We start from the raw sequence: 13,011 nt of genomic DNA on the forward strand, positions 1-13,011 counted from the left end.
ACAAGACTGTTTTTTTAGAAAAAGATTTAGTGGAAAATATGAATTGGTCCCCCAACATTTTCAAATAACTCGTAAGATTTTCAAAAAACATTACACTTGTCAAAGTTTTATTGGTTTAAAGATCTTGTGGTCTCGGTCCAAAGTTAGTGGACTATTTTGAAAATATTTAAGGATTTTGGGTTATTTATCATTTATTTCTCCTCAAAAGGTTATTTTGGGAATATTTCCAATGACGAGGAGATGACGGTAACGGTAATTGTGATTCCAAACGGAGCAGACAGAAGGCTCCTGTAAACAAAACAAAATCATTTCTAGTTGGTGAGAGAAGCAGTACAGAAGAATCATTATTATTATTATTATTATTATTATTATTATTATTAATTTCCGTTGTGTGTGAGAGTATGGTGAACTTCATGCTATACGTCACCGCTGAGCTGGAAAACCTGACAAACTTTCAGCCTAAGGGCGGTGTCGATGATCCTAACTTCACCTACTACTTCAAGGTCTATTTTCTCATTTTTATTATTATTATTATTATTATTATTATTATTATTATTATTATTATTCCGACTGTAGATTTTTATTTGATTTGATTTGTAACCTAGTTCTTCAATCCTGTAGTTCAAATTTTAATCATCTCGATCGATTCTGTTTTAGATTAATTAGGGCTTATCTGTTGTTTAGATGATTTCACGCCGTACACATATCACCGTAAACTGTTCGTGTACATTCTCTATTGCAATTTTGCAGCTAGTACTGTTAATTTGTCACGGTAACCCTAACTCAAATGTATGTTGTCACGTCATACTTGATTAGCAGCTTTGGTTGTACGCAATATGTAATACGTATGTATTTAGCCATAAAAAATCATCGATGCCGAGCTGTTTTAGCATATGTTCGAATAATAAAACAAATTTTTACTACAATATATCTCTGATTGATGGTTTTGTGTGTCTAATTGGTTTTAATTACTTCTCTAACATGTTATTTTGTTGCAAATTGCAAATCTAAACTATATGCATTTACATCTCTTGGTTGTAATCTACTTACTATAGCTGTGAGTTTTAAACAACTGACTGCGGTACTGTTTCATTAAGTAATGTGCATGTTCCTTTAGTTTTGACTTTTAGATTTTAGATCTACATTTATATACAGTCAGTTTTCAGTTTCATCATTTTGCGGTGACTGCTCGTTTCTCTCATCTTTGTAACGTTTTCATCATGAATATCTAGTGGCAGTGGCAGATGGGTGTACACGATCACATGTGCTGCAATCTTTAGCGATCTATATTATGATTATGATAGTGTTTGTTTCCGACTGAAGGTTAATACACAAATGGGTACTTGTATTAAGTATATATACTTCACTTGTGTGCATGGGCATTTAGATAGTTAAGGCATCATTGCATATTAAGAGTCAGATTTTGCCCACTTCTTCCTAAATTTTATCACACAGGAAATTGTTACACCAAAAATATGTATTTATCTGCATCTCTTTTACATTACCGCATGCAATTTATATTCATCTTTAGGGAACTTCCTAATGAACTTTTCCACATCAATATTTTCAGTATCATATGCTTTTTGTGTCTCAAATCTCAGTTAAGAGTTAAGACTCTTAGGATGTGTTTTATCGTTCACTAACATTCACTGTTATAGTTTCCTCTTTTCAAAGTAATGTTGTTTGGATTCTAAATTCATGTATTGTTTTTAGATATCAAGAGGATTTTCTGATGTGTTTATACCACATCTCGAAGAAAACGATTTGTTATATAATCCAATATCATGCTAATAAGTACCCATTTAGTTATCACTTTAACTATTGTTGTGATTTCTGTTGCTTAGTATTTCAGTTAACTTTTGTAATATTTACTTACATATCTTGTGATCACACCTGTTGTATAGTTGAAATGTGAAAACTGTGGTGAGGTGACTGATAAAGAGACATGTGTGAGCCTGAGTGAGGAACTTCCTCTACCAAAAAAGGGCAAAACGCATCTTATCCAAAAGGTTATCCGTTATCATCTCTTGGTCTTTTTATCAAAAGCATATGCTGTGTTTATAATTGATCACATTAATATATAAAGTTATGTGTTTGTGGCTGTATCAGTGTAAGTTCTGTAAAAGGGAAGGGACTGTAACTATGATCCCAGGCCGAGGCGCTCCACTTACTCAAGAACACAGTGAAACTGGAAAGCATGCTCCATTAATGGTATTCGACTGCAGGGGTTTTGAGCCGTTGGATTTTGCATTCAGCACTGGCTGGAAAGCTGAATCTGTAAGTCATAACCCACATCAAATAATGATTTGCTTTTTAATACTTTCATCATATGATCTCAAAAATGGCTTCTTAACCAAGTAGTTAGTCTCAAGTACATAAATGAACATATCATTGAGGCAGGGGTAGGAGTGTATATGAGCCGAGTTGTTTGTGAGTTACTTGAGATTAGCTTGCTAAAAGCTTTAATTGATTTGAGCTTAAATGAGCCCAACACGAATCTAAATTTTAGCTCAATTAGTAAACGAGCTGCAGTCTGAATTTGACTAGGCTCACAAGTTGTTATATAAATATAACAGTTAACTAATATAAGAAATATATATTTACATGATAAATATATTTTAATATACAATTTTTTGATAAAAATGACTTAAAACAATATATATGATGTTGTATGTAAATTTATAATTTATAAATATATAAGAGTAACTATATTTGCATATAAATAAAATAATTAAATCATATTACAGTTGTTTTTTCACTTGTTAACTAAGAAAAGTAGTGTTTGCATTGATACAAAAGGCAACCGGGCAACAAGCTCCTCCGCCTATTCTTTTTGAATAGCAAAACTAAGTCATTTAAACAAGTAAAAAATAATAAGTGAGCCGAGTTCAAGCTATAGAAATATAGCTTACATAAACCAAGATGGTTCTTTTGGTGTAAGACCTAGGTGGACGTGAGGCTGTGAGCAGACAAATTTTAATGAAGAACATAATGGGATATGATCATAAATTATATGTTTTGATTTGTAGCTTGAAGGAACCAAGTTTGAGGATATTAATCTGGATGGAGGGGACTTTTCTGAGTATGATGAGAAGGGTGAGTGTGGGGTGATGATCTCTAACGTGCGCTCCATGTTCAAAGTTGTTGACTTGAGCAAGAAAAATTTATAAATAAGCAATCTAGAGAGCATATACGCTTTGGAAATTATGTTTGCTGCCTCGTGAATTCTCTGCTGTTGACTTGAAACCTGCTGTTTTCATTTTGTGATGTAGTAAGAGTTGGCAACTATTGCACGGGTTTTATGTGTGATGAATGGTCTGTTTATGGTCAAATTGCTTAGCTTAGCTTGCCTGCCTTGATCATAACTCATACATGCCTATATGATTTGACATTGTGCTCAGGCCTGGGCTCTTAACAAGTTAGTTTTGCTAGGGGTCATGGTTAGGACCCGGTGCAGGATTTTCAAATCATATTTATTTTGTCTGTTTAACAAAGGCTGATCAATATATATCTATAAAGACGATCAAATTGCGAGACCAGGAACAGGGTCCTATTCGTTTTTCTTTTTAGTTTGGCATTTAATGTGTAGAACTGTTTTCTAACGATAATATAGCCATTTTTGACAGTTTGAAACTAGTTTTTGACCATTTTAATTCCCTTAACCTGGTATGATAGCTGTTGAAGGTTTAGGTCTGATTGCACCACTTGTTTAACTCTCAAACATCCTCTAGTCTAAACTCAACCGCTCAAACGTTTAAACCTCTCAAGTGTAAAAGGGCCTGGGCCTGGGCCTGAAAAACTCAAAGCTTGTCCTGGCAAAAAATTGTAGGTTTTTATCATAGGCGGGCCTGCCGGCCTGGTAAAAATCCAAGTGAATATATATGTATAAAGCTTATTTTAGTATTTTAAAACCCTTATTTGTGATTTACTTGAAATTAGCTTCATAAATTATATGATAATTTCACACCAGTTTTTAAACTTGTATATATAATGTAATTTAATCCTTAAATCATATTTGATTAATATGGAAAAGAAGTTTATTATAAAAAGTGAGCCTGGGAATAGTCCAGTCCAGTGCTTGTGTGTGATTTTATTTACTTTAAAAAATATTAATTACTAATTATTTGTTTTAGTTCTTCTTGACGCTTACATGCCAACCCTACTTAACTTATTGAGTTGACCCTTCACCAACTTGAGATTTCAGGTTCTTAATTTGTATCCACAAAAGATTTTTATGGTGTTTTCGTTTATATAATTCCAAAAGCATTTTTTTTATTTCAATGATTATTCTTCATATTGTATAATTATAATAAGAAAAACTTTAAAATAAACAAAGAAGATTAGTCAATATTAAGTGTATTGTGGGGCGAGGTTCCCGCCCTCCAGCATCACTCTTCGCACTTCTCACTCCTGTACACCGGCTTTTCTTCTTTGCCACCTCTTTAAATTGAGATGGTCATCCACTACAATTGTGAATATGTTGTCCTAAGAGGTAGGGGCGGTGTTTTCACGTGGTACCACTCTAGCTGAAACCACTCCCGCTCTGTTTGGTCTTTCTTCCATCTCGTGTGGCCATAAAGAAGTTTGAAGATATGAATTTTCAATATTAATATGATATTGAATAACATGAGTGTGCTAATTTTCTAAGTTTATAATCTAAAGAAGTTATATTCTTGATGTAAAATATACCTTTATAAACAATAATTACTTGTACTTCATCCCTTGCATCAATCATAAAACAACATCCTTGATTCCTTTCCATCATCAAAAGTGTAAAATGTTGTTTCTTTCTCTTTCTATATCAAAATCTACCACCTTCATAAAAAGCCAAAGATTTTATTGTCTAACCATTATTATTGTTGTATCTATATTATGCAATTTGATATAAAAAGAAAACACTTAGTTTACAAAGTTTTAGTAAATGTAGCCTTTAGATGTATGGTTAATTAGTTAACCGGCATCTACTTATACTAACTTTTTAACTATCACATATTACAAGCAGTTCGATAAAATTTAGGGTTTTTTTTATCATAGACTTAACGACTAATACTATGTGTGTAAAAACTATAGCCGACTACAAAATGTAGAGTGCTATATACAAATTTGAAAATGATACGAACATTCCATGTAGTATATAGTTTTGATATGTATATTTGCGATCATTTATGAGAAACGTCTACTACAACCTATCATCACCATTTACTTCACTTTCTTGTCGGTTTGTGTGTCTTAGGTAGTTGGGTTTGCCTTTGCCTTTGCTTTTGTAAGTCTTTTAGGCATCTGGTAGGCTACTAGCATATTTGACACAAGTGTTTAGATCGATTTGTTAGATATCATATTTTGTAGGTATTTTAGGCTGGTTTTGTAGGTGGATGGTGCTTACAACATGGGAATTGCTGGTAGACACTAGACAGTGATGTGGATCGGTGGTTGAGATCCGACACACAACAAAATTAAGATTAGCTCAAGCTAATTAATTAATGGATCAATGTTTTAAACATTAATTATAATTTAAACTGAAAAGCAAAAAAAATAAAGAAATATGTGGAAAAGGCAATCACGCAATCAGTGTTCAAAACAAAACAAATAATCTTCAAACAAAAACTAAAATTTGAGAATTAAATGTATAATTTTGAATGATCAAAATCTAAACATACAATATACAGAACATCCGTCTATGAAATTTTACGTTGAATATTCTATTATAAAAGTCACAAAACCACCATTCGCTCTAAGTATAAGACCATGCGTACTGGAGGCTTTATGGAGGCGTTTTGGCTAAGGCTTTTTGGGTGGCATTTTGTATAAAACGCTAGTGGAAGGCACACAAATTAAAAAAAAAACAAATAAATAAAATTATAGAGGCTTTATGACTACACTCTATTTTTGTAAGAAACCATAACTCTGATTGGGCATCACCTGACGTATAATATCTGGGGTTGAGGCTTTATGACTACTCATGATCTAAGAACTAAATTAAATACACATGTTAACAAGATATTGGACTACACATGCTTTATGCATGCGTCCTTTGACTAGATTTAGTATTTAACATATTTCTTTGTATAAAGTATAAACAAATACTATGGACAATATTATAATTTAATGTAAAAATATTATAACTTGATAGATAATTCACCTTTTATTACTTTATCTCAATTATTTGGTAATATATGAGCATTTCCTCTCATATTTTATTTCTCGGCCTCGGGACATTCTAAATGTTCACGAATCATGTAATTTGGACATTAATAAAAATTAAGTCTTTTTACAGGATAATCCCCAGATGTATTGGTGTATTTGAAAGACTAGAAACAATGTCATCTTCCAAAACTAGACGATTATCGTGTCCAGAACAATAGAAGATTTCTTTGGATTAAGAATCATTCATGATTTCATAGTTTATTATGAAGTTATTCATGTAACTTTTCATTGTAATTTGCTTCTTCTTGTTTGTTTTGCAGCGTCTTTCTAATTGTTTTATTAAAATTCACCGTTGAAAAAGGAAGAAAAGGAAATACATTTCATAAATATGGTGAATGATTAAAGAGTGTTTAATAAATAAATAAAGAGTCAAAATAGGTAACAAAATTAATAATAATAATAATAATAATAATAATAATAATAATAATTGTAAAACCTCTCCTGTGTCTCTCTCACACAGAGAGAGAGAGAGATCGTGCGGTGTGGTGTAAGCAATTCTAATTCCAAAAAACACACACAAATTCCATTCCATTCTACTTAGAATTCAATTCCATAGATCTCTTTCTGTCTGTTTATACCTAAATTTCCTCCTGCTGGACACTTGGACAGGACACACTACCGATTAATATCTAATATTATTCTTCGTTGCTCTATTTTCCGATTCAGTTGACGCGACGGTATGTTTTATTATTTTCACTCTTCATCACTTTAGATCCTTCGATTTTATTAGTACCTTTAATTTTGATTACTCCATGTTATGCTACTTATATGATGATGATGGTGATGATGATGATGATGATACACTACTACAAGTTTCTAATTAGGTTTCCACTCTTTCTTTCTTTTATGATATGCTGCTAATTCATCATTCATTTCATCTCTCTTGTTATTAATTAATAACTATTTTTAAATCCCTAGATTCATAATCTTATTATTATTATTCTTATGAAAGTTTTGTTTTTTACTTTCTTTTTGTTTGGTGTATTTTTAAATCTTTCTTAGGGTTTACATTCAACCTATCATTCTATTCTACAACAACCCTTTTTATTACTCTATAATCATACTTTTCAAACGCAAGAAAGCTGCAAGGTTTTTATTTCTATCATAGATTTTCAGCTATAAATAAGCATCACGTATGGTTTGATATACGAATAAGCATGTTGTACAACATTTCGATGCTTAAAAATCACGCTTCACTTGCGCCTTTTGAACTTTGGTCGTCTTGAGTGGCCAAAAGCGATGAGGGTTGCACCTCAGGCACGCTTTTTTAAAACAAACCGCTTGATTTTTGGTCTTAAATTTGAATTAAAACATATGTGATTGTTGTATATTAATTAAATTATCAATACGAGACTTGTAACGCTATCCCGTATTATGATATTTCAGGGTTGAAGATCAAGGTTCACAAATGACTTGCTAGATTATTGTTTTTGTTATTGTTATTATTGCCAATGGAAGAAGGCAAAGATCCTGCTACAATTATAACAACTCGATCGAACCAATCTAGGACTTTACCGCAAAGGCTTATACAACTACTCACCTTATTTCTCGTTTTATGTTTTACCATTTCTTTATTTAGTATATACATGATCCGTAAAACTGGAGTCATTACCACAGTAACGCCATCAATCCCTATTTTACAACCGTGTATCCAAGAACAACCAAGCAACAATCTTGACCATTGGATCAGACCTCCTTCGAATCTCATCCACACGATGAGTGACAAAGAGCTGTTTTGGAGAGCGTCTTTTGTACCACAAGTGAAAAAGTATCCCTTTGCAAGAGTTCCAAAGATTGCTTTTATGTTCTTGACTAAAGGCCCGCTGCCATTGGCCCCTTTATGGGAACGGTTCTTTAAGGGGCATAAAAGTCTTTTTTCTATATACATTCATTCACTTCCGTCATATGAACCACGGTTTCCATCCGAGTCTGTTTTTTTTAACAGACAGATACCGAGTCAGGTGCGTTTGAACCCTTCTGGTTTCATCTTATCTTAAATCATTAATGCATATATTATGTAACTGTTTTGATTTCATTGTATATATTGATGAAAATGTCTAGATGTCTCGTGTGATCGTATATACTGGGATTTTACTTGTCAGTTTCATGACAGAACAAAAGGTTTGCAAACATTGTTTCTAATCTTATAAGTTATAACACGAATTTCTATTGCAAAGATTAAAGAAACATGTCCTCACAGATGTTTTTGAAAAGTTTTGACCTTTGTTTTTTAAGAAATCGTAATTTGTTGTTGGTTAGTAATAGTTTAGATGCTACATATTTTTCCATTTGCAATTTCTTGATTTTTTGGATTGCCAATAATCATCTGTTAAGGTTTTGTCATTTATGAATTTCAAAGTTAGTAATTTGTTGGTTAGTAATAGTTTAGATTCTACTTATTCGCTCATTATGTTCATATTGGGGCACAAGATTCTAAATTTAGCAAAGGGAATTTTAGATCATTTGACTAATATTCAACACTATAAGAATATAGTTATATAACTGTTATGTGATGATTATATTTGCAGATTGCTGAATGGGGTAGAATGAGCATTTGTGATGCAGAAAAAAGACTATTAGCAAACGCGCTTCTCGATATCTCAAACGAATACTTTATTCTCGTCTCGGAATCATGCATTCCCATCTACAATTTCACAACAATTTACAATTACATATCTCAATCCAAATACAGTTTCATGGGAGCGTTTGATGACCCGGGCCCATTTGGTCGTGGTAGATACAGCCCAAACATGTTACCGGAAGTTAACATTTCTCAGTGGAGAAAAGGGTCTCAATGGTTTGAAGTCAACCGAAAACTTGCGTCAATAATAATATCTGATGTGACGTATTACCCAAAGTTCTTGGAGTTTTGTCGGCCTGCTTGTTATGTGGATGAACACTATTTCCCAACTATGTTAACGATCCGGGCACCAAATCTGCTAGCAAACCGGAGTTTAACTTGGGTTGACTGGTCTAGAGGTGGGGCCCACCCTGCAACATTTGGGGCACCAGATATTACAGAGGGATTTATGATGAAACTTCATGAAGGGCGCGAATGTGTTTATAATGGCAAGCCGGCTTCCGTGTGTTATCTGTTTGCTAGGAAGTTTGCTCCTAGTACTTTACAACGGCTGCTGCTTTATGCATCTGATTTTTTGGGGTACTAATTTGGCCTGAAATTGGTAAGTTTGAAGACAGTTTATTTAGGCATACAGATTATGATATGAACAGTTTTTTCTGTATATTTTTAGCTTAAACTGTTTTCTTTTGGTTAGTTTATATTATGTTGGGAAACCTTAATTTTCAGTTGTGTTTGCAAAAGCTTGAAGTTATTTTAAAATTTTAGCTTATATGAATTTGTTATGACTGTTAAAATAAAAATGGCCTAACTGCAACAATTATTATTTAGCTGTACTTTAGGTTAAACTTATAACAGTAATTACCAAGTAGTAACCAAGTTTTATATTATATAAGTTCTAATAAAAGAATTTATAATTGCACAATGTTGAAACATGAGTGGCTTTTGTAATTAAAAATTTGGAAAAACTTTGTTACCATTTGGTGAAATTTTTCATCACTTTTAACTTTGATGAGCTATGTAAATAAATTTACCATAATTATGGATTGTAGTTGCTTATTTACACAAAGCAAAATGCATCTATCAACATTCAACACTGTATTATAAGATATTGTCTTCTCCCAAGTGAGTCGATACAAAATATTCTATAAGAAAAATCATAGGTCAACAAGTTAATAGGTCAAAATATCAACCCTTGAATCTTCTGCTTACACATTGAGTCAACATACCACACAATATACAATCATAATAATAATTAAAAAAATACATTACAGTGTCAATTCAATGCAGTATACAAATCATCAATCAACCCATTTTTGTTCCTTGACTTCCAGCTCTATACCTTGCAAGTTACAATTACACCCATGAAATTTCAACAATTTACAGTTTCTACACAACTTTAAAACAGAAAACGACTTACCAGCCCAAGGCTTCTTCTTTAGGAAGATTTCGGTTGTACAAAGGAAGCTCAAATAGGAAAACAGCTTTGAACCAAGGGGGCAAGTTGCCATAAACCGCTGTAGGCAGCGGAATCAAAGGACTGAAAACGGCGAAAAAAATTCGAATTATTTCCCATTTTCTAAATATCAGAAAAAGAATTTCTTTAATGTTTGGAAGTGAAAGACATCCTTAACAAACCTTGTTGTCTTTTTATACTGTCCATATGCAGCCACGTTTCCATACTTCTTATCTCCAGACTCCTGAATTCGTTTTTTAATAGATTTAAGCAACGATAATAATATTAAATTACATACAAGAAAGAACTATAAGAAACCGAACCTCAAGCAGAGGTATCCCACTAACAAAAAGAAGCAATAATGTTAAAAATAATGGCCCGAGCACAACGAGCCATTCAGCACCATCCAGTACAGGAGTCGAAGCCACAAAAACTCCCCACCAAAGTAAAATCTGCAAGCAGATATATATTATAACTGACTCAAAACTAAATACAGAAAAGCCGGTGCTGACGTGGCAGTAACTGACATGAAATGACTCAACAGATTCAACCACTAACCTCGCCAAAGTAGTTTGGATGACGAGTATACCCCCATAGTCCAGCGTTACACCATTTCCCCCTATTTTCGGGTGCATTTTTGAAATTTAATTTTTGTTGATCAGCGGATGCCTCAATTGTGAGACCGACAGCCCACATAATCCACCCAATTATGTCACGTGCTTCGATATCTGGATCCGAGTCACTTGCGTTGACAACCGTCACAGGTAAACTTACTGTCCAGACCCATACAGCCTGCCATAAAAATAAACAATAATCACTAAATAATTAATAATATTGTAAAGAAAATAAACCCCAAAAGAAGCGAAAAATGAAACCTGAAAAATCCAGAATACAGCCAATTTTCCCAAATTAGTCCGCATTTCATCGAACCGTCGATCTTCTCCCCAGTTTAAGATTCTGCAAGAAATGAGAAAGATTAAAACTAAAACCATAAACCAGAATGAAGGTTAAAGAACAATGAACTAATTATATATTATTATGATATTTAAGAATGATTTGGCGTCTATACCTCATTAGAAGAAACAATGCAAGGCGAAGACCCCATACCACAACAAGGAAGGTCAAAACCGTCTGAAATGCACAAAATAATAATATGAAATATGAATAGACATAATAGGGTAAATAAGCATATGTGCATCTAGGATTAAATTTCCAAATTATGATATTATTATTTGGTTCCAAATTTTACCTGTCTCAAATGCCATGAACCTTTGAGAATCAAGGTTAATATAGAGATTATAACAAAATTTGTGCTTCCTGTAGAAAATTAAGTGTAATGCCAGCATCAGAATGAGTAAGCTATAACAAAGTTGCTTGTTTTAAAAATCAAATGCAGATAAGTGCTTTTATAAGCAATTAGCATCTGTTCAAAACATTATGAATCTACTAAAACCTAGGTAGGGTTGTGCGTGATACTGAAGCAACCAAACTTTCGGTTTTGCGTGTAATTAAAACCAAAAAAGGCAAACAGAATGTGTAGATTTTTACCATTTTATTTCAGATTTTTAGAAATTAATAATAGTTTAACCTAACCTAAATATATTAGCCCAAATGTATAATAATCAATTGATTATGCATAACAAAAAAGATTTAGACACAAATTCATTATTTTAGGCCACTTTTTTTTCTTCATTTTTTGGGCCAGAATTTTCAATTACAAATGGCAAAACCGAAAAAGCCGAAACTGAAACCACTAGGTTCCTACATTAAAAACTTGATGACAATATCTAGAAACTAGATCTAAGCATCCATAAAGTAGTAGCTAGGAACAACATCATAAAGTGAAATTGAAGCAAATGAAAAAGTGATTATTCTAAACTGTACGTACCGGCAAAATCAGTAACTTTATCGAATTTGAGAAGTGCTGTGATTATGAAGAACAGCAACTGGTAACCAATCTATAACAATAATTAGAAGATGATAGAATTAATATATTATGATTAGAATTAGAATTAGAATAGGGAAGAAATATAGATAGATAATTAATATTAATAATTACAGTGACGATTGCCGTGAGCGCCAAGAAATGAGAGTCGATGACGGTACCCATGCTAATGCTATTCTTTTCTTTCAACTAACGAAATAGAAATAGCTGTTAATTGTGAGCGTTCTTTCATCTTATTCTATTGGTCGTGTGTTGACTGTTAAGAGTTTTGGATATGTGGTTGAGGACTTGACGCGACTGAATGCCCAATGCCACATATATATATATATATATATAGCACATACATCATGACCGAATCAAATAACAACATCCCGGTCGCGCCGGTTTCACAAGAATGAATTAAAGTATTGGGTTCGCGGAAGGCGATTTGGCGGTATTTAACTAATAATAATAATTAGATAAATGTTTTACAAGAAAATAATAAATATCATAAAAGAGATTTGCAAATTTTATAACTTGATTTTTGGGAAGAAAATGAAATGACAAATTAATGAAAATATAATAAATTAACTAAAACAGAAGGCAATAAAGTATTGTAGAATATGAGCTACGACTTTCTGAATGGTTCGTGTTTAGAGCCTCTTTCGGAAAAAGCTAGCTCAATATTAGATCGATTGTAATCGAGTTGAGCTCGACCCAAGGTTAGCTCATTGGCTTTAAAATCTATATAGCTTAAGTGAAAAACATTCAATCTTTTAAGCCCATCTTTTCCATCATTACACGGTCTAATTTATATTAACACCTTTTCTTTCTTCTAAGTTCTAGCAA

General features: G+C 32.7%; 3 protein-coding genes across 4 annotated transcripts; 2 read left to right on the forward strand and 1 right to left on the reverse strand.

Annotated features, from left to right (window-relative positions):
• Positions 1-394: 394 nt before the first annotated feature.
• LOC143597582 (uncharacterized) lies at positions 395-3,319 on the forward strand. The gene is made up of 4 exons (XM_077076056.1): positions 395-503; positions 1,905-2,009; positions 2,110-2,277; positions 3,030-3,319. The coding sequence occupies exons 1-4, from the start codon at positions 402-404 to the stop codon at positions 3,168-3,170; spliced, it is 516 nt and encodes a 171-aa protein (XP_076932171.1). The 5' UTR covers positions 395-401; the 3' UTR covers positions 3,171-3,319.
• A 3,495-nt stretch (positions 3,320-6,814) lies between these two features.
• Positions 6,815-9,475, forward strand: LOC143597583 (glycosyltransferase BC10-like). Its single transcript, XM_077076057.1, has 3 exons — positions 6,815-6,881; positions 7,591-8,165; positions 8,733-9,475. The coding sequence occupies exons 2-3, from the start codon at positions 7,656-7,658 to the stop codon at positions 9,369-9,371; spliced, it is 1,149 nt and encodes a 382-aa protein (XP_076932172.1). The 5' UTR covers positions 6,815-6,881; positions 7,591-7,655; the 3' UTR covers positions 9,372-9,475.
• A 388-nt stretch (positions 9,476-9,863) lies between these two features.
• Positions 9,864-12,383, reverse strand: LOC143597584 (uncharacterized). Of its 2 annotated transcripts, none has more exons than XM_077076059.1 (10): positions 12,298-12,383; positions 12,127-12,196; positions 11,488-11,555; positions 11,308-11,369; positions 11,114-11,195; positions 10,797-11,030; positions 10,562-10,690; positions 10,421-10,482; positions 10,203-10,322; positions 9,864-10,118 (listed from the first exon to the last, which is right to left on the reverse strand). In XM_077076059.1, coding segments are annotated over exons 1-10 (879 nt in total). In that variant the 5' UTR covers positions 12,349-12,383; the 3' UTR covers positions 9,864-10,117. The 2 variants fall into 2 exon arrangements, with proteins under 2 accessions (XP_076932174.1, XP_076932173.1); XM_077076058.1 differs by having other exon boundaries at positions 9,864-10,124.
• Between the last annotated feature and the right edge of the window lie 628 nt (positions 12,384-13,011).

Source organism: Bidens hawaiensis, unplaced genomic scaffold (assembly GCF_021521415.1).
Source record: "Bidens hawaiensis isolate Kalapana, Puna unplaced genomic scaffold, B.hawaiensis_p1.1 tig00048613_1, whole genome shotgun sequence".
In the NCBI taxonomy this organism is placed as follows: Eukaryota; Viridiplantae; Streptophyta; class Magnoliopsida; order Asterales; family Asteraceae; genus Bidens; species Bidens hawaiensis.

Excerpts from the sequence above, each read along its gene's own strand:
- LOC143597582 (XM_077076056.1), top strand. The coding sequence starts at position 402 with ATGGTGAACTTCATGCTATACGTCACCGCTGAGCTGGAAAACCTGACA. Across the intron at positions 504-1,904 it reads ACTTCACCTACTACTTCAAG|TTGAAATGTGAAAACTGTGG; the intron begins GTCTATTTTCTC and ends CCTGTTGTATAG. Across the intron at positions 2,010-2,109 it reads AAACGCATCTTATCCAAAAG|TGTAAGTTCTGTAAAAGGGA; the intron begins GTTATCCGTTAT and ends TGGCTGTATCAG.
- LOC143597583 (XM_077076057.1), top strand. The coding sequence starts at position 7,656 with ATGGAAGAAGGCAAAGATCCTGCTACAATTATAACAACTCGATCGAAC. Across the intron at positions 8,166-8,732 it reads ACAGACAGATACCGAGTCAG|ATTGCTGAATGGGGTAGAAT; the intron begins GTGCGTTTGAAC and ends TTATATTTGCAG.
- LOC143597584 (XM_077076058.1), bottom strand. The coding sequence starts at position 12,348 with ATGGGTACCGTCATCGACTCTCATTTCTTGGCGCTCACGGCAATCGTC. Across the intron at positions 12,197-12,297 it reads CGCTCACGGCAATCGTCACT|ATTGGTTACCAGTTGCTGTT; the intron begins GTAATTATTAAT and ends TTATTGTTATAG. Across the intron at positions 11,196-11,307 it reads GCATTGTTTCTTCTAATGAG|AATCTTAAACTGGGGAGAAG; the intron begins GTATAGACGCCA and ends CATTTCTTGCAG.